The following is a 24,554-nucleotide window of genomic DNA, read 5'->3' as shown; positions in this document are numbered from 1 at the left end:
ACAAGCCAGAACGCCATTGGCCCTCTTGGCCGCCTGGACACACTGCTGGCTCATATTTAGCCAGCTATTGACAAATACCTCAAGGTCCTTTTCCACCGGGCAGCTTTCCAGCCACTCTTACCCAAGCTTGTGGCATTGCATGGGGTTCTTGTGACCCAGGTGTAAGACCTGGCACTTAGCCTTGTTGAACCTCACACAATTGGCCTCAGACTTCTAATGATTTTACTCAAGCACACTGATCAAAAATATTGTGTTGATATGGCCAAATGATTTTTTTTTTTTTATTAATGAGCAAATTCAATTCTTTGGAAGCATTTTATGCTACAAGAACATATACTAAAGACTGGGTTCTGCTCCCTGGTCTCTACAGGGAGCATCACAAAGGAAAACATCCTTGCTTGTTGGGGGTCAGTCAGACTCCCATTGAAGTGGGTGAAAACTCTGCTATTGATCTCCACAGGAGCGAGACCTCAAGCATCTAACAGAATACTTCCCACAAAAGTCTTACTCTGCAAGTAAATAGAATCCTTCAGATAAAGCTTCACAGACAATCGCAGAAATTATATCAATCTGAAAAATACATAGTGTCCCTCTGGATTTGAGTTTCTTTGACATCATAGAACACTTTCTGCCTTTATATAGGAAATTAAAGAGTGCACTGGAGAAGGGACGTTCAGACATTACACATTAATTGTGCACATACAGGAGTATGAGACACATATTTCAGGAATATGTTAGCCTAGCATACTCCACGTGTGGAAGCACACCATGGTGCAAGCCTCCTGCACAGCCAGTGGTGCAAGCTTCCCTGGCTGGATGTCATCTCCTGAATCTTTCAGGAGAATCACTGACCCAAAGCAGGAATCACAGAGAGGTTGTGCATTCAGGGTACTGAGCCAGAGAAGCAGCAGGCTGTTCTGGAGTCAACAAGGCATGTGAGCGTCACATACTGCTTCTGATTGAAGATAAGCTCAGAATTCACTTGGGACTTTACCATTAGGTCTATGTTAAGGGCTTCAATGATGCCCAAACAGTGGGAGTCACTGACAAGAACTTCAAAGTCATGAGATCCCCTAGCAGTATAGAAAGCCCACACTGGTCTCTTTTCCCAAGCTACTTGCCCTTTGCATGGGGAGACTAAGTCATGGTAGTAAATATGCAATGGAAATTATCTTTCCAGGGAAGTCCATTGCTAAAAGATCTTTTCCAATTTTGCTCTAGCTTCCCAAAGACAGTGTGACTTGAGAAATTCAATTCCATAAATCACAGGCAAGATCAAGATGGCATGCTGAAAGCTTGATTATAAGTCTCAAATCTAGTTATCTCTGCACACAGCCACAGACTCAGACTCTGTCTACTGCACAAATATGCGCTAAGCAGTCACTGGAAAGGTTTGTCTTCCACTCTTTGCAGCTTGATATGCCCCAGCCTGCACTATACTACCCTCTGCCTGGAGGGAGGTGATGGCCTTTGGTAGTTAGACAATCATAGACTCATTTAGGTTTGACCTCCTGAGGTCATCCAGTTCAACCACCAGCTCAAAGCAGTGGGAACTTTAAAGCTAGATCAGATTGTTCAGAGCCCAGTCAAATTCTGAACATCTCCAAGGATGGAGATTTGACAGCCTCTCTGAGTACTTGCTCCAGGGTTTGATTATCCTCATCCTGAAAAAAAATTATTTCTTTAATAGAGAACAAAATGAGGAGAAAAACCCCCAAAAACAACCCAATTTAATGCTGCTTTCCACTAAAGTGTGTTAAAGTATGGACACAAATAAAATGCTGTGGGAAGTCATAGTCTGGAAAGTTTGCTGTTTGAAGATGGCTACCTGCACAGTGATACTATATTTCCTATTTAACAAAAAGCTTTGGGGTGTATACTAAACTCTCTTTTTAGGTTCCTCTCTTAATCTGTTGTACTAAATGGCTTTTCTGCACCAGGTCAAGTTGCCTGGTCCTCTTGCACAGCAGGAACTCTTATTGCATCAAGTTTCTATAGGATGTAGCTCCTATTATTCTTCTGTAGCATTTTTGTGACTGTGAGGAAGACTAGATGTGCTCGATGTACTCCAGCTTTCATGTGTATTTGTGAAAAACAGTTTGCACATTTTGTTTTTTAAAAACCAGGTTGGAGTAATCCAATACGTAAGACTTGGATAAACCCATTACACTCAAGTCTGATCGTCACGTTGATGAACATGGATAATAAATCTAGAAAGAAAAATTAGGCTACAGCCATAGGAAATAGGATCGGACTTATGCCCTAAGTATAAATCTGGAACTTCACTCTTCAGTATTAGAGTTATGTTAACTGACCTGTGAGTTTTTCCAGAACATCAAATCCATGTTTCAGAGCAATGATATCAAGAAAAGAGACTGTTCCATCTTCAAACCTAAAGAATGGAACAAATGAGCACAGTAAACAAATCATGCAGCTATGGTACAGACTTTAAATCTAGTTTGAGTTATTATTTTATATTCAGTGAATCTAACTCGCAGAGTGGAAACTCTTCCCTTAGCAATTCATCTTCTTGTATTGTAGTGCCCTATGAAGCAAAAATACATTCTTCAAAGCTATAGAGGCTCATATGAACAGTGGCTTGCACAGGGAAAGTTACATTTTCCGCTGTGTAGGATACTTGTGGGTTTTAGACTTTTAGAGTAACAGTTAAACAGTTTTGTCTTATGAACTAATGTCACAAGGTCCTAAGTTACTTTCTGACAATGTCAGATATCAGGAATAGGTGAGGAGACATGTGGAGACTTTGTGCCCCCCTACTCTGACATGATTACATCTAATATAGTTGAGTTAGAAGGCAAGAAGAGACTCTCCTTACCTGGAGCAAAGAGGAAGATCACTGACAAATCTCCCTCCACGTGCTCTTCATGGAAACTAAGAATAACTGACCTATAACAAGAGCTGTATACAATGGTGGGGGAAAACATGCATCCCCTACCAACATCTTTTAATGCAAACACCAAATGGAAACAGAAGTGCTGGAACTGATGAACTACTGCAGCCATTCCCATAGATCAGAAAGAGAAGGTGCAGCTCTGAGGTGGGGATGTATTGAGGAAGTTGCGTCTAGGAGAATTTCAAAGGAGGGAGCTATCTCCAAATCTGTAACAGTTAACGCTGGAAATAAACCCACCAGCAACAACACCAAATCTCATGGTTTGAGTATAAAATCAAACTCTGACCATGAGGATGAGATCTTCCCAGTAATCTGGTGTTCCTTGAATCTTTCTCAGAAAGGGTTGATGATGTCCACATTCTGAAGTGACTAGACAACATGGAGTAAAACATAGGTAACCTTAGGCAAACATACTTTACATGCCCCCCCAACAGATAACGATACAGGGGATTACTTTTCTTTCTGATATATAATTTTTCATAATGTGCATAAAAAGCTTTTGGTGCCACAACTAAGTAAGTATTGTGAAAAGTCTCAAAGGTTAAAAATGTCAGACTTCAAATGTTTTTTCTTTGATAAAATAAACCTCCATCAAATAACATATTAGCTCTCACTGTGATTTTTCTTGCTTAACTTCTGTTTCATTTTTCTACAGTTATTAAATAATTTAAACACTGAAAGTGACACTTGCAGGTGAAGGACATATAAAGCTTCCAAAATTATTTGGTGAAGGTCCACACAAAATAATAATGCAAGAGTATTGTGTATATGTGGTAATACGTTCAGCAGGGATAAAAGAAGAGATAGAGGCAGTAAATAATTACACCAAGTGGTGTAATTACCAGGTGGTAAAAGAAAAGTGGTGTCCTGCTACAGGATGAATGACCCCAAAAAGAACATTCATCCTCACATATTTCAACACAACACAAGCCAAACAATCCCTCTCTAGGTTTTGCTAAATCTTGCCTAGTAATAATTATTAGCAAAGCCTATTGCTCCTCAACTTCAGAGAAGAAACCTTGCTGGTTGTCAGTGATGAAATTTAAAATGGCCATTTATGATTTGAGAGAGACCTAACACCAGGAATACTTTCACAGAAACCCATGGATCAGTATCTGAGGGAAACAATACTCTATCCAAAAGGCCAGAAAAATGGGGGGAGGAGGAGGAAAAGATAAGACAGAGGTTACCAGTGGATTTGGAATTAAATGCAGAAAAAACATTAAAAATATGCAGTGGCTGCAGGAAATGTCACAGTGGTCCCACATGCCTGCCAAGGACAGATTACAGAAAGGATCCATGAGGGTGAATTGACCTGCCCTGCTCATTTACTGGCAATGGCTAGCACAGCAAATAAAACACTGGGAAATAAAGACCAGAGCAGAGATGCTGGCACTGAGCCCATCGAGAAGACTGCACAACCCTCAAACACCTTATCATTATCAGAACAGAAAAGCACTTGAAAGGGCAACAAAGCTGCCAATCTGGATCTTCAAAGGCCTCTGAATCTTACTTACAGTAAAAGGGGAAGCAGAAATTGGGTTTTTGTTCATTAGATGTGATTATTAACTAAGCAGACAACTGCAGTACATCCATTGCTAAGCAATAGAAGTGATGCATGAACTGTTCCAAGATCTCAAAGATTTTCACAGAAATAGTCTGGCACTTAGGAATTTCTGCTCAGAAAAAAAGAAAAAAAGAAAAAAAAAAAGAAACACAATTGTGGCTTTCTGATCAAACACTGTACTCCAGAACACAACTGTTGTGGCAGTATCTGCATCCTGCACTGTTTTGTAAGATCCGCACTATTTATTCTTTCTGAATGACAAAAGTATTGCCAGCTGGGAGCTCTGTTGCAAGAATCAGAAGCCATAAAAGAACTGAAAATAATGCTAAAAGTATTTGCTCAAAGATATGGGCAAGTGTCTCTTTTTACAATTTATTTTGCAACATTCCCCTCTTTTATTTTGTATGTTCATATGGCCCCCTCTATTTCTACATTACCAACTTTCCATTTTGGATAAAGAAAGCATTACTATTTCTTTATTCCTATAATATGTATATTTATACTACTTTCAGTGCACTTAACTCTCACTTGTATTCTTCAGATTTACTGATCACCTGATGTGCACTTTCATTTAAAGCTCTAATCTCCCTCATATTTCCAGCTATTGAATTGATCATTTTGCTTTATCCCCTGAAAAATTTACAGGAATCATCTATAAATTCTGATATTTAGCAAATTAAGCCTTACATGCTGTAGTAATTTCACTTAGTACCACAGCAAACCATGGTGCTGCGAAGGGTAGTTGTTCCCCTCTTAACACACAGAGAGGTTTCTTCGAGAATATTTAACTGTATTTAGTGACTGACAGGAAACACGTTCCTTGCACTGCAAAACATTGACTTTGAAGGCTACTTTTCTGTTTGATGCAATTGATGCTTCAAATGAATTGTTTCCTTACTCAATGGCAGTTCCAGTGTGAAAGTAATCAATTTAGGATGAAGTTCATTTGAATGAACTTCATTCAAAGCCATTTCCTGAAGTAATAAAGGTTTTGCAGCTGATGATGTATAAAGGATACTTACAAAGCCTAATAAGGCAGAACACCAACCGAAGAAACAACAAGCTTATCTCTCTTATCTACTTCTTATTATAATTGATCTCATTTAATCACATCTGGGATGAGCTCAATTGCTTGGCTGATTGTGTTTGTCAAAAGCTGATAGCATTTCACATCAACCTGCTATCTGCCAAACTGGCAGCTCATGGCATAATGAAAAACAGAGCAGCCTGCCTAAATCTATCAAGGTCTTATGAAGCTCATGAGCTGTTCTTCTTTCCCAAGTCACACAAGACCTCTGTTTCTAGAAACTGCAATTTTTCCTTAGAGTCACAAGACAAAACTCATGCTTACAGAGCGAGATCCCGCCTTTAGGATCTAGGGGTGAAGACACCCTAGTCTTTCTTTGAATCCATATTCAATTGGTTGTGTGACACTTCCCTGTTAGGTTTCATTATACAAATGTCATTTTCTAAAGCCACTATCCCACACTTCAGGGCAACAGAAACAAGGAAGGAAGCTGTGACACCTTGGGCAGTTTAAATTCAAAATCACCCACTCCTTAGCCAGATCACCTTTACACAGAAATACAATGACAAGAATCATGACCTGGACAGGTGCGGTTGGAAATAAAGTGCTTAAGGGCTGAACAAACAATTCACATTTAAAGAGAGGACTTATGAATAAAATCTGGTGGAAAACAAAAATATTACCCTGGAGCTGGACAGCACTGGCTTATATCAGGAGCCCAAAAGAGCCCTCAAGATCAGTCAGCCAATGCTGAGATGCGGGAATATCTTGCCTAACATAAGCTATTCTGTAGATGGAATACAGATGGGATGTAGATGGAATGAAAGGCATGGCTTCTAGGTATTTTGGGTGGGAGTGCTTGCCATTGGATTCTGGGAAGGCTGACTTGCTTAGCAGGCAGATGAATGATTCAGCTGTTTGGGGTTTTTTTTCCCAATTCATTTGCCCAAAGCAAATCCAAACACAGAGCCACTGCATGTCTGCAATTTCTGTCCAGAACACAGACCAGAGCTTTGAAAATTTGATAAAAAACCCTTCAGAAGGTCAAAAATAATCCTGCTCATTTGGGAGCATTGCTGAGTCAATGCAAAATGCAATGAAGAAGCGTGTAGGTGGAACATTACTGTCAGCCAGCTTCCACTCTCCTTTACACTGGGGTAATGACTCCATTTAGGTCAAATGAGCAGAAGTCATTCCGGAGTTCCTAAAGCAGGTAAAAGTGAAACCAAATCCACAGAGAAAGCACATTCCTTGATTAAGCTGCTTTTCTTTTCTTTTTTTTTTTAAACGCTCCTCAAGAGTGGAGCTGCCCTTTGAAGTGAGATGTTACACAAGCTCCTTTCATCTTTTCAATTCATTTATTTTCATCTAATTAAAAAGTACAACAATACAGAGGGCTTCTTGGTATGCATTTAAAAGTAGTTCATTCAGATCCTATTTTTCACATCTTAGAGATATTTCATATCTCCTCCACAAGAAGCAGTTTTAGGAAAGTTAATTTTTACATTTTACACATTATTTATTTTATATTGACATTTGCTGGAATTATAATAGCACTAAGGGTATGCGGTGTCAAGCTTATGGCTGTAAGAACAAACCGTTTTCAGTTACTTTTGCGTCCTTAGGTCAGTAATTACCACCTTTGATATTAGCAGGGGAACGGATCTTAATTGGTCTCACTGCTTTCCAACATCAAAACTCAACATTTGCAAAAGGAAATATATTTGGTTTGCTTTTCTTTAACTTAAAGTACAGCATTACTGGTCTATGAAAACTTTAGGGCCTTGTTCTGCTCTTTAGTACATCTATAAGCTCCTCCTGAGACAAAGTTCTCAGGTACCTTTCCATGGTGTTTGTGGCTTTCCAGAGGGGACACTCCCCTCAATCTGGCTTTGACTCCCACAGATGATGCTCTTGATTTATAACAATTTACCCACTGTCCATATTAGTCACTTTCTCAACAGGGTGAAAACCTGATCACATTAACACCAACAACTGGAAATTAAGGAAAAATCATGCAAGTCTAAGCATTTATACATGGGCTTTCTGATCATCTGCTGGTAAAATCTTTGGAAAAGGGTCAGAGTCCCAGCCCAGTAACCTCAGATATGCACTCCCTTTTGAACTAAATATCTCTGTCTCACCCAGTGCATCCCACTGAAGCAAGTAAATAAAATGAGGAGAAAGCCTGTTGTAACGGGCATACATGCTGTCAGTAAATTATGCTTTTGTAATAATCCAACTTTTGCATAACTGACTGCACAGAAGCATGCTACAACAAGCCAAGAATTTAAATGCTTGGAAGGCAGAAATAAATTATAGACCTCTGCATAAGACACCTACTGTCGCCACTTCAGACTCCCTTTTAACCTCTGTTAGTGGCACATTACACGTTCATGAGCAATGATAGTTTCTCACACAGTGAAAGGAGAATGCTTATCCAATGCTGGAACAACTGCCAGTAGTGGTGGAGAAAGTTGAATGAATAAATAAATCCATTTTTATTTCGCAAATATCCCTGTGCATCTCTCCCTTATGATCATTTTGGTGAACTTCTAACTGGTAACTTTGATCTCTGCCTACATCTAGAAAAATCTTTCCCATTTGCACTTAAAGATTAGCAATTCTTGACTCTGTTACTCAAATCAGGCTGAATGACACATTCTGATTTTACAGATTATCAGCTCCTCAGGGCTCTGCCTTTCAGTAAAAATCGCACTTCTGACATCAATGCATCACAATTGCTTTAAGCTGTATGCAAATCTTTAAGAAAATTAGATTTCTCCTACTAATACCATTTTTACAAAGAACAGTTCCCAGTAGATTTTTTAAAGAAGTATTTATACAAGAGCTTTTCCCGTAAGCATTTAAAGTTATGCACTGATAAATAAATTATATCTCAGGAACAACATCCTCTCCCACCAACCCCTACATGGTTCCTCCAAATAATAATGAAACGGCTTTCCCTCCCCATCAACCGAAGAGTCATTGATCACAAAAACCCCCCAAAAAAATAAAAAAACCACCTCTGTACTGCATTTGTCACTGGCCAGTTTCCTTTCCAAATTCATAAAATAAGTGAATGAAGTTTCTTTGCATTGATGGGGTGAAGAGGGAGAAACAAAATAATCTTTCTCTTCAAAATTCCATCATGCAAAGAGATATTTCCTCAAGGCTTATTAAATTTAAAACTTCGGGAAAACGAGGCCTGCTGGTTAACTGGTCTCAAAGAATAATATGTTCAACAATCAGCTAGTTAGCTTGCGATTTATAGTCATTCATCTTAACTTCTAACTTATTAATGTCAACAAGAACTCCATTAAGGTGCAGTTCAGTGTGATCAAGTGTATTGCAAATGATTTCTGTATCCGTCTGAGTATTTAACATTTGATGTGCATTATTCTCTCATGATTAAATATCAATAGTCCAAATGTTCCACCTTGGCTTCCCATGGGAAGGTAATATCCAGATATAACCCCAAGTAATGGTTAAAGTGAGCAATTTGCAAAGTGTATTTGCATAAACTGTTCACTGAACAGTTATAAGTAATGAATCATTAATAAAAATTCAAAGCCCTTTCTTTGATTTTTTTTCTCTTTAGGAGGAAAGAAAGGATGAAAGACATTCTGACGATAAATTTTTCATAGGCAATAATCTGACCAGCTGTAACCATTTGTCCATGTTCAGTATAAACAGATTTGTTTATTTCCTCATGAAGATTGAGATGCAATCTTTCATCCTTGAACAGGTGCATCTGGGGATAAAGAATAACTTTGTAATCAACTGCTAAAGACAAACCAATTTAAAATCTGGCAGACAGAAAAGGCTCCACTTGAACATGAATTTATTCTTAAAAGTTCACACATAAAAATATCACTGTCTAATAGTGTGTGCCAGTGAGGCACGCCCAGATCAATTATCTCGGATAACGTTAGCAGCAGCTTATCCTCAGTTAAAAGAAAAAATCCCTATGATTGCTTTCCAATGGATGGGCTCCATTTTACAGAAAACTCTGCCTCAAAGCAGGGGTTACTGCAATACATAAGCCTTATTTCCACTGCAGATAAAAATGAACTCAGTAACACTTCTAGGCACTTTGTTTCCTCAGTTGTGGGGGTGAAAAGACTTCTCTGATCCCATGCAGAAAGCTTCTTTCTCTAGCAGTAGAAACTACTTCCAGACCTAATTTTCAGAGGCAATGTATACCCAAGTTTAGCAGAATCCACTGAGGCTGTGAATGAAAACGGGTTCTTTGCTATGAAGCCTGTCACATTAAACTACTCTGTGTTAAGACACTATTTAGGGCAGATTTGCTGTTCCTTCATGGCTACCTGAAAACTAACTTAAAGAATTTCATGTGTTGGTACTCTCAGGAAGACAGAGGCTCAAAATATGCTCATGACAGTGATACCACAAAAAAGGAAGAGCAGGCTGGGGAGTAAGGGTTCTCAACACAAATGAAAATTTTTGCTGGAAGGCAGGAAATTAAAAAAATAGAAAGAAATAGAGATTTTTCATCTTCCTCCAACACTGCCTATTCTATTAGTTTTCAGGCTAAAAAAAAATACAGAGAAAGTTGTCATCTATACCTTTCTGACACTGCAAATTTTGCCTCAGGATTGTGCAGCTTCTCCCTAGGTGCCAGGTCTTGCTAAATTACAGTTGAACCTTCAGGTCCAGATCTTCTTCTGCTGGAAACCAGGGAAGTGTTGAAGGCATCACAGGCCATCTGGACACTGAACTGGAAATCCACTTGGCAGCTGAATTCATGGGAGCTGCACTTCTTAGCAACTTTACATTCATCACTGACTCAGATAAAGTACAAGCAAAAAATAGTATTCTTTTTTATAAAGCGGAATGAGTATTCCCTCATGCATGGGCTGAATATTTAATAGCTGTCAGCAAGAATATAATGTTATCTCTGTTTGTTGTCTTTTACTACTGATGCAAACGTACACATACATGGAACTGCCCATAGCTCGTGGCATGGTTAGTACAAGTAGTAACAAGTAAGTTGAGACCTTTGTGATAAGAGTAAAATCTTCAAAGCAGAATGAGAAGAGGCAAATACAAGGAAGACTTCAGCTAATAAGGCATTGAAAGGTGTGTGTGCAACCTTTTTAGGCCTGGGGGATGCAGCCAACTGTGACTTTCATGAGGAAAAAAACATATTCTTTCTGCCCCATTCTCACACTTGTAAAAAATATGACATATGCTACACCAAATCATGTGCATCCTGGCAATCAGCTGTTTACTCCATAATCTTCCGAGCTGTCTTTCCACTTTGAGACCTCAGAACTACTATAATATGAAGACCTCTTCCAATCTTCTTTTAATTTTTTAGCATTGTTTTGAGGCTTGCTAAAACTTCACACCACCCTGTGAGGTCAACACATAGCACCTTGCTCATAAAATGAGGGCAGGAAAGTTGAAGAAATGACTTTTCTTTCCAAGGATCTACTCTGACTGATTTGCCAAGCTTGGTCTGGATATTGGAAGTTATCAAATTTCCAGAAAACTGAACTTCCAACAGTGATGCTGAAGCAGCAGGTACTTTTAATTTCTCGCTGTTTTAAATAACCTGCAGCTTACACTGCAGAAAGCCAACAATCTTTTCCATACACTTTCCTCTCCAACAGGAGAACAGTGATGGAGACCTCAGGAATAACGTGCTCATGTTAAAAACAAAAAAACAAAGGTAGGTTTTTTTTTTAGATAGGAGATGACTCCTATCCCTTGCTTTGACTGAAAAGACTATGAGTCACATAGATGAGGAGACAGCAAGGTAAAGAAAGAGGGTTAGAAGCATGTGCATCAACTGAGAAATAAAAAGTTAAATGTTTATAGAAGTATTTGTTATGTAAGTAATAATCATCCCAGCTATCATCCAAATAGAAAACAAGATAACGAGTGGGTGAAAAATGCAGAGATGTTTATAAGCTAAGACAAAGTAAGTGGGCTACAAATTGAGGGATTAGAGCCTCTGTAGGACACTTGACATTAGTATGTGGTAAAAAAAAATCAGAAGTAGAAAACATATGCTAAAGGAAATACAGAAATAAGAGTGGTGAAGAGAACAGAACTGTTTTGGATTGAAACCTCCTTGGTGAGACGTTCAAAGCAAGGAGGAGTAGTTGCTGAGATTCTGCTATAGGCTATGTAGCAATGCAGGAAAAAACCATTTTTGGGTAATGGCCGATACTTTGTTATCACTCTCACAGAAATAAATACTACCTTAAATTTACTACTAGCAAGACAAAGATAATAGAAATGGTTGAGTTCAATTAAGATCAGAGTGAAAACCAAACAAAACCTGCTACAAGTAAAATAATCTAAAAAAAAATGGCTTTTACAATCAGTTACATAGTAGACAGTGGAAGACTTTGACTGACAGAAACTCTTGTTAGAGCAGCACAGATTGATAAGCAACATCAAATAAGGTTTTCAGTATGACTGGGAGAAAATGAGACATTAATGAAATTATTTGGTCAGGAAAACTGAACTGGAGCCATCAGACACTCAGATATGTAGAAGACCTAAAGTACTTGAAGCTGAGGTGCAAAATGCATGGAATTTGTATCCCAAGAGAATGAAAAAAAAGAGAGAAAATGATTTTTTTTTTGAAGCCTCCAGCAATAACCTGCACTAAAAAGAACTTCTGAAGAAAGATTTTAGCACTGCTTATAAAACCTGACATGAAATCAGAAAAAGTGAGGCTCAGCGAGGAAGCTACTGTTGGAAAGACAGAAAGCACAGGGATAAAGTGAGAATTCCCAAGAGCCAGGCCCTGACAAAGGAAATCAAACTGAACAGTAAGCTGTACTTTATATAAAATGACGGGAACATGCAAATAATAAATAATAACACATAATATATAATGGAATAATATGCATATTATATAACAGAATGAGAAATACAAATAAAAAGAAAAGGACAATCATAGTTATTCAATAAGCCAAGTGGTGGAAGAGGAAAAAAGTCCTGAAAAGTAAATGAGTACTTGGCTTTGGATTGTAAACAAGGGCTCTGATGCAAAACATAGGTCAGCACAGGGTGACTCACCGCTGAAAGTGTGTGGAAAGTGTGAAAATTGAAGTTATTGCAACTGGTGTGGAAATTCACTTCAAAGGTTTTAACGTATTTGAACACAGGCAGACAAACTATGTCCCAGAATAGTAAAAAATTGGCATGAAAAACTCCCAAGTCCAATAACACAGGCCAGTAAACAAATTTGTCAAATCAGGAATGGAAAACAGAAACTACAATACTTCTAGCTAAGAAAGGGAAACAGTGATCCAAGCAGACATCTGTTAGCTTGACCTCAGTTTTATGTATGTCCTGAAAATGAGTTCTGGATGAAAGGACAATTAAATGCATAAATAAAAGCACTTTCAAATGCACCATGGATTGTGTCAATGGAAAATCAAGTCCAGAGAGGCTGTCATTTTAAGAGCTCACTATTTTTCTAGGCAAAGGGATTGCAGGACTAATTTATCTGAATTTCAGTAAAACATTACCTCTAGTGCCATCTGAGAAGCTATTACAGAATAAGGATTATTAGAAGAGTGCTATAGTAGATAAAGAATTTTTGCTGAAAGGGGAACTATTAAGATGAGAAAAGGTTACCTGTTTAGTTCCTCGAGCACTGGTTTGGGGACAAGTATCTCTTTAAGTAGTCTCAGTATTGATCCTGGCACAAAAAGTAGGAACATGAAGATAAAAAAGGCTGTTGAAGTGAAATCTGGAGATTGTCAATACAGAAGATGGGTCTGTATATTGTAGGCAGTATGAAATTAATAATGCTGAAAACCCTAAAACCAGAAATAAGATGACATGTATAATTTCCTATAATGTATGATAAGTACATCATCATGTATAAACCCTAATACGCAGTTAGGGATTACTGACATTAAATTCTGCCATGAACTTGAGGAGAATCAACTGAAATATCAGATTTATTGGCTGATCAGATTAGTCATCAGACATCATCGCGATAGACAAGCAAACATTCTGGGACTTACGAACAGAAAATATTAACACCATAAGGGTTTGATAAGATTTTATGTGGCGTACTGAGTATGATGATCAGAGAAAATGAAAGCCCATCTTATAAAAATGTTCAGTTCAGTTAATACGGAAATTCAAAGGTAAGTAAAATTGCACTTGGTAGTTCTAGAGATGGAAGAAGTGGGTAATTACCAGAAAGGAAAAATAACTGCTTATGCTACAGGACAAATGCAGATAAATAACCAAACTGAATCCAAGATAATACAGACTGCAAATTAGATGTCTTGAGTAGCAGTGAAAACCCAAAACCAACATGCTTTTCCTCCCCTGTGCCAAGGGTCTCCCCCTCACTCTGCACACAGACTCAGTATAAAGGAGGGAAAGGAGGGATTTTATATGGCGTGGGTGTCTTTGGCAGTAAATAGGTTGATGACATGACCTGGAATAGTTTTGCCCCTTCTAAGAATCCAATAAATGTAAATACCAAGATAGCAACTCCTCTCACTTTACCACATATAAAAATTACATAAATAGAGACATTTGTGATTTCTAGAATCTCTGAAAAAAAATGGAGTTATCTCCCTTGGTTTTCTTCTGACCAAGCCTATTCTGTTTCACACCCAATTAAGGTGGCACTGTCTTGCACATCAGTTACACAAAGAGATCACTAAGAGAAGAGCAAAAGATATGCACTTACTAACAGCTTTTTTCTTAAAAAATTTGCATGCATGTTCTACCTGACAGTGTGGCATATTGACTAGTTCCATATGTTTCCAGTAACAAGGGTCTCTGGTGGTGGTGAGAAACAAAAAGATAATTTTATTTAGATTAATTGTCATGGAAGTAAAAGGTGATCTTGACAACTCTATGATTTTGTAAAAATATGTTAATATAGTAAAAATGAAAATGAAGGCTTCCATGAATGGGTTTTTTTTCATCTAAAAGTACAGAAATTCTCTCTGTCTCAATCAAATCAGACATAAAAGAATCGAGAAGAAAGGAAAACTGCACGATGAAATAGTAATGCAAACTACTCATTTGAAAAACTCAACATACACCAATATTGTAAGTCATCTATTAACTCTTGTCAATAAAAGTACTTTGGAAATTCAGCTTTTAGTGATTGTATAACCCTGGTTGGAACTACATAGAATTTTTATATATGCTATGGAGAGCATAACAGTAAGAATAAGACAATAGGGCTGAATATAAGTTTCACAGAACTGTGTCCTGCGCCACAGAAAAAATAGCTATGTTGTCTACAAAAAGCCCATCAGAGTAGAGTTTCTCACAGTTCACCAACTGCAAACTAATGAGGGTTCAAATGAAACTACTTTTTCTTCCACTACTTTGCTGTTTCAAGAACGGTACATAGATATTTCAGGTACAGGCAGCTAGGTAACTAAGGTTTCTAAAGTAGGTAGTGAAGGTGTCTGGTGTAAGTAGAAATATCCAATAAAATAACTAACTATGGTTGATCCAAATATAATATTCTCTTTAGACTTGTTAACCACTGGAGAGAACTAAATACAGCAGAAAGCAGGTAGCTCTGCGTGTAGGGAATGCATGTTAATACACAGAGGAAACTATGTTTAGTACTGTACAAGTCATGAAGTACTTTGCAAAAACAGAGTGTTAGGAAGGAAGCGAACAAACCAAAAAGAAGATTCACATTCATTGAGTTGACATAGGCTCTGATGCAGCCAAAAGGGTGCTGCAGGGTTGCGTCACAGCCTGGTGGTAAGCAGCACATGGCACTGCTGCCCACAGTATGACTGCCAGAATCTCAAATTTTCCAGTACAAAGGAAGAGTTTGCATTAACAGAATGGCAGATCCACAACACCATAAAGTTCCTCAGTGGAAAACAAATATCAGTTTGGAGGGAAAAGGTACATGGAGTTGCCATTCACAAATACCATATACACTTTTTAGAGAAATACAGGAAGCATAGTAGCATGAAGCTTAAAATACCACCCAATCGGTATTTTGGTGGTCAGGGGAATCCACGGTCTTAAATTCAGTTCAGTATTAGTCTTCTATGTCAGAGAGGAGAAATCTGGGATTTCAGAATGTCACCGCAAAATTTAGCACTTGAAACAATTATTCACATAATGAATTTCAGATCTATCTCAGATACTTTAATCTCTTAACCTGTGTAGAAAAACCCATATAAAACTTAATAAGTCTTGTCAGGCCATTCAGTATTTTGATATATCAGATATGCTTTTGGAAGCCTTCTTTCTTCCACTCTCTCTTCCCCGTATATGCTAATGTTTGCTTTACTGGATATAATTACTGAAAAAAATCCAGTTGAGATTAGATTTCAGTTATAATTAATGATGAATGTGTCAAAGCATTATGATATTGTTTATCACACTGCTTGCAATGTAATTTAGTGCAATAACACTAAGACTTGCTATATGACAGTTATTTAGCATTTAAGTCTTCTTAAGATGCTCTGCAGAGTATCCTGAATGTTAAGTATGGGAAGATTATTTTATACAAAAGCAGCTTCAGGCAAAATGTAGCGACAAGTCGCAAGAGCCCAACAAAAGCTCTTAAATCTTATGTCATCTACAAGCTGAAATATAATAATTAAATAATCTAGACATGTTGTAAAGCTAATGAGAAATCCAAAGGATAAAATTAAAAATTGACATTAATAGGGCAGATTAACCATGTGTGGAAAAAAACCCCAGTCTTTGTTCTTTCTGATACAATTTCTGAAAAGATATCTTCCTTTTAAGCGTGTACATGCTCAGAAATGATTGAAACCTAAGGTCCTTAGGCAGCAGATGAGGGAAATAACAACTTTGGATGCCATAGACAGATAGCTCAGGGTATTTTAAGATAAGTCTTAGCTGTTCTGTTTTTTTAGGTTTTGAGGGGTTTTGTGCTTCCCCCCCCCCACTTTGTAGCACTAAATTAATTTTGTTTTCATCTCAGACTTAGTTCTAAAGAATTTTCTGCTCTCAGGGGGTCCCCATTGAGTATTCACTTGTATCCTTGTGAATCCTGTCACTAGCCTTAGGCCTTCTTCTGTGATGAATGTGCAAGTTTGCCTTGAGGAGCTGTGTCCCAGCACAGCACAGAGCTGCTCTCAGTGCCTGAGATGTGAGAGACAGAGTTTTACATGTGTTGTCTGTGAGAACTGATAACTGGTTGCAGCATCTTTACCAGGAAAATATCAGGCATGGAGGGAAATAACAAAGACTATGTTCATTATTTTTGTAGTTAGTGTGATTAAAGTGAAAAGTTTTAATGAAATCCGTTCATTTTGGGATACTGTTTTCAAGTTGCAACATGCTGAAAATTCACATTTGAAGTTCAGACTTCACAACAGAATTTGTGTAGCTGCAATTTCTCACTGTGCCATAGCATACTGTGCACATACAACATGTCAGGTACAATTTACTAACATGCTGTAATTCCATCTTCCTAAACTTCAGGCAAACCTCAGATTCTAACCTCTGAATAAAAAGCAGAGCTCTCCACAAGTTCTTCTGAAAACAAATCAAATACTAAAAGTGCTTACAGTTCAACAGAGACATTAAATCCCAGTAATCTTTCATTTAGTTCTGCCATTCTTGTAGAAACAATTCTAAATCATCATTAGTTTAGTATAGAACTATAAATATTACCAACATCCTGTTTCTACATCTGAACTGCAAAAATAAGTATCTGAAATTCCTTTTCAGTTGTAACCTATTAAAATAACTGATCACCTGTGTTTTCATAACAAGCATAGTCTCTAGATTTTAGGGTGTCTAGCAAACTACCTCTTTTTAGTGTATTTTGTGTCTAATATTGTATATTTTTTGGAGAAGGGATATACCTGACAATACACTGTCAAGAATATTTTGCTTAATGTAGTTCTGCATTTACTAAGGTTTTTAAGGCTACATTTGTTTTTGGGATTCAGTTCTGCAGATACCATGTTAGACAGAATCTGACTAATGCTTTTGTTCAATTAGCTATCATACCATCCATTAATATTCTGCTGTTCAAACTCACCGGGGCCATTTCAAATGCTCCTTTGTAAAAATCAGAATACATTAGTAAGATAGGTGGAAGATTTTCAAGAGGTACAACATCTGATATCGGCATATCTATCATCACAAAAAGCTTGGAAAATTCTAAGCTGTGCAAAAAGAATCAGCATTTTTTTCCATCTTCTGTCACCATAAGAACAAATGCAAATGATAGAATGGACTGAAGATAATAATAATTATCCATAGAGATGGATATTGATTAGGCAGAGACATCCTGGTAAAGTCTGACTATCAAGAAGCACTTGGCCTCAGGCCTGGAAAATGTGGCTACTAATTCAAAGGTGAGTCCTAGAGCTTTTGAATCATTCCAATCACACTCCTGCTAGCAGCAGCAAGCTCTATAGGCAAATTTATCAAGGACTGTAATGAGAGTTTGTCACCAAATAAAGTGTTTGAGAAGGTAGGCTGAGAAAGAGCATCATGCTGCTTGCTTCCACTTACAGCACCCATGTCCACAGAAGGAGATGGTGCCTGAGGGGCTTTCTGAAGAGACTGGAAGGGATACACACTGCTGGCTCCCACCATGGGACATCCTTATGGAGTACTCATGGAGTACTGTGCCTATATGTGAGTTCTCTGTATTTTAGATCTTGTACGTCCCCTTGGTCTCAACAGCTGCCAAACAGCCTGCTATGATGCCTTTGCTTGTACCTTTTACTCAAAAGGACTGAAGCTACTATTTTTAATTAAAGGAAAAAAACCAAACATTGATGTACATTGATGTGGAGAAATGTGATTTGAGTAGTTTTTAATTCCTTCCTTACATGCCTGTGAGATAGACATCCTCAATATTTATCCTGACTAGAGGAAATCAGATAAGTGTCAAAAAATTGCTCTCAAGCACCTCCTCAGGAATACGTTCAACCCTCCAACTCAGACAGCTACCTTGCACCACTCTGCACAGGTGGTCACCTCGATGTTGCTAACTAGAGTTAACAGGTAATAAACTAATACCTTGTGTCCTACCATGGACATTCCCATAAAGAGATGATAATGAAAAACAAGCCATGCACACTAACCTAAGTGCAATTGTAAGTTTATTATCTTCATTTGCATGTTTTCCTCAGCCATTATTTGAAACCAAATCTTAGTGCAGCTCTGAACGACTTTTCACAGTGCTCACATACAGAAGATAATTCCTGCTTTCCTGCTTTATAAGGGTAAGCAGGAACTCAAAAAGAAAAGAGTTACGGTTCTCATTTTATGAAACTAGGGATTCTGTTTTCAGGTGCTAGAAATAGCTACAGTTCTGCCACTAACGTCAATGTTGGATTTCAGAGTTTAAGACAGGCTAAGGAAATAAAATCTGCAGCCACTTTCAAAAACTGTGTTGAACAGCAAAATATTTATCCTAAATTCAAACATCTTATGGAACTTGAAAAAGAAAGATGATCCAGATCTCTCAAATCCTAAGAACTTCCTTTAATCATAGGCTATTACTCCTTTGCGGAGTCAAAGTACAACCAGCAGATTGCATACTGAATAAAGAACTGCACGTAATCAGTATTACATACATCTAAGACAAAAAGCTGCACAGATAAATTGTCTAAAATCAGGATTTCATCTGGAACAGAATAAGAAATCCCTAAAGTAAGTAGAAAAAGAAAATATATCTAGTCTCAGAGTCTCTGAAAAGCGCAATTAACATAACTGTTTAACATGTGAGGGTTGCCTTAAAATATCAAGGGACTATTTGAAGGCAACATAAAGAAGATACCAAATAACATCCATTATAAACAGCACTACTGCAAAACAGACTATGCTGTACACAGCCACTCCTGGTCAGCAACAGCGTGTACCATTTGAGAGGCCTGTGATCACATAACACGGTCTTCTTGAGTACTTAAGTTCAGAAGAGCAGCAATGGAGCATCACAGAGCATTTCTTAATTTGTAAGATACAAAACAAACAGCCCTTTCTTTTCTAGATCACTTGTTCTACTTAGCTTTTTATAAAGGGCTGATGAATCCTTCCAGAGGAATACAGCGGAGGTGCAGTTCTTAAGAACAGCAGGTACATACATCACTTGCTTTGAGCAAACAAAGCCAGGTAGCACATCTTAGATGTTCTGCTTCCTGAGGTGTTTTGAGACAGGCTGATTACTCCACGGCTAACATTAATGCTAAATAAGTGCCAAGAATTTGCACTGCTCTCTCTTTGAGACACTGGGCCCTCACTAAATGTTCTGGAAGATTTTGTGCTTTTCTGGGAAAGTGTTTGTTGAGCTTAGCCAATTCCCGAGTTAGGAAAAAAATACAGCAGCCATACATTTCTCACTGTGTAAATACATATGAACTATACTTGCCCAGGTATACTTAATCTAAGGAAGTAGCATTGTTAGGAGCAAACAGTCTTTCTAACCTAACCAAAGATAAACTCCACATTAGAAAATACAGTCTTCATCTAGGAGGCTGGTTTTGGAGTCAAAACCAGCTAAACTGCATTATTTTCTGGTAAGAAAACATGCTGATGAAACTCTTATGTAAAATATGCCATAAAGGACAGAAAAATCCATGTTTACTTCCACACAGTCAGCTAAAATCTCATTCTTCAACAATGAACACACTGTGGCAAGGCGAGGTTAGAGATAAACTAAATTGAATATAGAATAATTATATATAATTGTGATTACACTGGTAATTATTTCTCTTAATTTGAGTCTTTATGAAATTGCTAGGAAATATTTATAATGTAATTATTATGCACACTGGCGCAATCATAATTCACACTGCAAATACAGGGCATTCTCTAAAGCTTTTCTTAAGAGTCAAGTATAATCAGGGGATTGCAAAACAAAACCAGCAAAACAATGGAGTGAAAACAGAGTAATGAGTCAACACTTCATTGGGATAATCTTACAAGGAAGATAATAAAAATGTAATTTATGAAAAAAGCCTGCATAATTGTCACTAGTTTTTAGTCTGAATGTCAACATTTTCTACCCACGCAGGATTTCTGCAAACAGGATTATTACTGATGCATCTCATATATGCCAAGAAGGTCTTACTCTCTTAGGATGCTGCTATAAGGCAATGCTAAAAGGGAAAAGACAAACTTTGAACTTTTCAGTCATAAACAAATTCTTATTTTAAATGGTAATCAAGTTGCCAGGATGAAAAGGATTCAAGGTTTCATCACTTTGTTGACTAAATTTTCCGTGAAATCGGGGAAGTAATTGAAATAAAAATATTAAGACAGAATGTTGGAAATAGTACAAGGTAAAACTGTGTTCTTGGATCTGCCCAGAGACTCCAAGAAGACCCAGCAGGGACCTTAACTTCTAAATCTAACTGGGGCTGTCTCAATAGATACATTATTAAACAAATAGAGGAAACACAATAGACACCATGCCTCACTGAATTTTAGTTGCCTGAGGCTGCAGAATCAAGTTTGACTCTTTGAGTGTTAGTGCTGTCTAAAAATCAATCACTAACCTAGACAATGTTCACTTACACTAGGTATATTGAAATACAAAAAAAACCAACCCATAGTTCTAAAATTGTATTACTAACTGCATGTTTTTTCTTCCTTTCAGGATTAGAGTTTATTTAGAAGTATATTATAAGGAGATTATCTAGCCTTTACTGTGCAGTTCAGCTTAATGCCAACTTTCAGAAAAGTCTTTTTAAAATTCTTTTTCTTCCTCTTTCCCCGCAAACAGAAATAGATGCCAAAGATATTTTCCCCTGTGGAAATCAGACAAATGGTACTGTCATTGCTTTCTTTTTTTTCCTGCAGATCTGTAATGCATATAGTAATCATATCACCATGGGATGTTAAATCACTGTGGTATATGAAGCCAGAAAGTCTCTATCGCAATTGATAACTATATGTTTCAGTACAAATGAAGTGATACTGTTCTTTGTATTAAACTGAAGAACAAATTTCATCCCTACAATAAGTCTATTTCCCTGGAAATCAAACTTTGTTAGAATTCTGGTTTTGGTTTAAGGAGAAAGGGGCAGGAAGCAGAAGGCAGTGTCTGGATGTTTGTTTATTTTCCACGGAGCACCAGGAAAAGCTGCCTAATTTAAAGGTGTCTAAACCTTGTAAGGAAAGTTTTATAAAGAGAGGTAAATTTCCCAGCAATAGCAGTTGGTCCAATAAATTAGGTTACCACAACTTACGAGCTTTGCCTCACCTGTACTGTAGTCTAGCCTTGACTACAACAACTCCCATGCACTCAGAGCCCTCAGGGGTAAGAATTTGGCTGCACACATCTGGCTAAAGCCCTATGCACAGCCTGGACCACTGAAATAGCCTTAAAACTCCCGCTTATGAAATGAATCACTAATCCCGAGGTGCTAAGGGGAATGGTTTAGTGTTTGATAGGAATGGTTGGACTCGATGATCCGGTGGGTCTCTTCCAACCTGGTTGTTGTATGATTCTATGATTCTATGAAAACAGTTTGGTTCACTGTCTGGATTTCAGCCTCTTCCCCACATGTAAACTTTGGATTGGAGACTTGCTCATATATTTAGGTTTTCAGTGGGAGCTGAACTGGCACAAGAACAGTGTAAAGAATATCACCCTATTAACACTTCAAAAAAAGTGTATGCCTGGAAAGTTATCAGTTTGCAGTGAAGTGATTCATCAATAATTATTACAGTAAGAGTTAAGATCCACAATATTTTTTTCTGAGGACTGGATCATTCATAGACTTTTTGAATCACTGGTAGCCCTGAAGTAGTCAAGCTGTTACAAATTTACTGAGCTGATGTGTTCTGTAGCATCAAGTTCTTCTGATGTTTTCTAAATTTTAATCTCTAGGTGTAAAGAATATGCACCTCAGCAAGGTCCAGAGGAAGGGGAAGGAGGAGACACGGCTTCTCGGCTTCTTTTTTTTCACTTTCTCTTTAGTTAACTCTACAGATAGGCTGACAGCAAGTTGGGGCAAGTCAGTCAGCAAAACTGGAAATGGCCAGGAATACAGTATTATAGCTAACACGCACCCTTTGACAGTGCACGCTGATCAGTCTGTTTGCCTGGTCAGCGCCTGAGATGCTGTTCATCCAGCCAGAATTCAAAGGCAGAGGATGTAAGAAAGGGCTTATGTGCAGGACCATGTGGTGGTCTCAGTGGCTTATTCATGCAGAATCAAAAAATCTGTCATGAGACATTGAGTCCCATGCATCTGTTACTTTGCATATTAGGTACAAGCTTAGGTTTCTGGTAGGCTTGGAGGAAGAAAGAGTTCTTAATTTAAGTCAGAGGAACAAATATTCATCATGTAACATGCTGCATCCATCCCTGTGGCTTAGATATCGTTTGGTCAGCAATTCCATGGAAAACTCACTAGTGACATACTTTTCTCCTTGCTTGTGTGTATAGTTTTCCTTCTTTCTACATGTCATTTGCACCTCAAAAATGTGTTCAGAATGTAATTTGCAGACATAAATATAGTGAGAGAATACTGATCTTCCTCCAGTGCCTTCAGGAACCCCACAGAAGAGCAAATTTGACAGACTTATTAGGTATTTTCACATCTTTTCAATATGCCACTATAGATTGACAGGTACCTGAATGAATCCCACACAGTATTTAATGATGATTACGCTTTCCTTTTTAAATTCTTTGTGTTAACCAAGGGAAAAAAAGTTTCAGAAATCTTAAATTAATGGATTATTAATTTTAAATTTAGGGAAGCAGCAGACATAAGAAAAGTTTACTTAAATAACATGTTCTGCTGAGAATTCTTAGCACATAAATTTTTAAAATTCCTGTGGCCATTTAAATTGCTGAAGGTAGATCTCGTTGGCTGTTAAAACTGCTTCATTAACTACAAAATGATCTCTTCAAGATTCACATTCCCTCCTTTAGCTCATAATTTAAATAAACCAGGATAGGATAAGAAATCTTCCTTTATCTTTGACTCACAGTTCTGATTGCTAAGCATTTGTGTTCATCAGACAGGAAGGGAGATTAAATGAGAACTTATTCAGTACTCCCTGCATGGGAGAAGTATGCATTAATCTGCATTTTCTTGCACACAGAGACCTGAAATAAAACCAATATTTGCCATACTTTAACTGTAGTTATACTGTAAGTTTGATTCATCAAATAATATGAATTCCTGAAAATTTCAAATATTTTATGTTAAAAGGTAGCACATCCACTAAGATATGCACACTATTACAATAAGGATTTGGTGACAATATTAATAGCACGGAAGTATTAGAGAAATTTTTAGAGAACAGTAAATGAATATATCTATGTTCCTATACATATTTCACATAAATGAAGCCTGCGGGTGTTTTCATACTGTGAACACTAATCTTTATATACTTTACACTGTAATAAAAAGATTTATCCTAATTATTTAGGATGCCTGTGACTAACAGGCACACTAACAATTTAGGAGTCCATTCTCCTTTAACAAGAGAAGCATAGCACAATTTGATTTGCATCTCATATAGAAGCTGAATACACTGAAATGTCTTCTTGGCTGGAGTTAAAGCTTTACATCCGCTCCATTAATAATGTTTACCCGTGCTCTGCTGTGAACTTACATAAGCAATACAATTTAAAGAATACAAGAAAGAAAATTATGAAGGTGCTGAACCTTCTTGGGAATGCAATCACGCTATTATGATAAAATTGGCTTCATTATATCCTATTATTTAAAACATTTTGCAGACCAAGTCCTTTACAAAGTCCTGGTTAGCCCACACACCATTTAGTCCTCACTGAAATTTAAAACTGCAACTTGCATTTCTGTGTGTAAAACTCATTGTAAACCCACCACTGGGTAACAGAGAATATAAAGTTAGAGCTGCATGAAGTTTTTATATTCAGAATTCATACTTACAGGTAGTCAAAGCTTGGAATTTTTCCAAGGTAGCAATTTTTCCATAGTTATCTGTCTACTGGAAAATCAACTATAGTTTCTCGCTTATGTATGTCCTTATATCATAGGATCATAGAATCATTGAGGTTGGAAAATACCTCTAAGACCATCAAGTCCAACCATCAGCCAAAATCATAC

The 24,554-nt window shown here is 37.5% G+C and overlaps 1 protein-coding gene across 1 annotated transcript in view; it reads right to left on the bottom strand.

Annotated features, from left to right (window-relative positions):
• MOCOS (molybdenum cofactor sulfurase) overlaps nt 1-24,554 on the bottom strand; it is a 213,001-nt gene that overhangs the window by 98,705 nt on the left and 89,742 nt on the right. The window contains exon 5 of the mRNA XM_069852989.1: nt 2,316-2,392. Coding sequence (XP_069709090.1) covers nt 2,316-2,392 — 77 coding nt within the window. The remainder of the gene's footprint in view (nt 1-2,315; nt 2,393-24,554) is intronic.

The sequence above is a fragment of the Phaenicophaeus curvirostris genome, chromosome 3 (assembly GCF_032191515.1).
Source record: "Phaenicophaeus curvirostris isolate KB17595 chromosome 3, BPBGC_Pcur_1.0, whole genome shotgun sequence".
In the NCBI taxonomy this organism is placed as follows: Eukaryota; Metazoa; Chordata; class Aves; order Cuculiformes; family Cuculidae; genus Phaenicophaeus; species Phaenicophaeus curvirostris.
The sequence above is the reverse complement of the archived record's forward strand: the minus strand, read 5'-3'. Positions and strand labels throughout refer to the sequence as shown.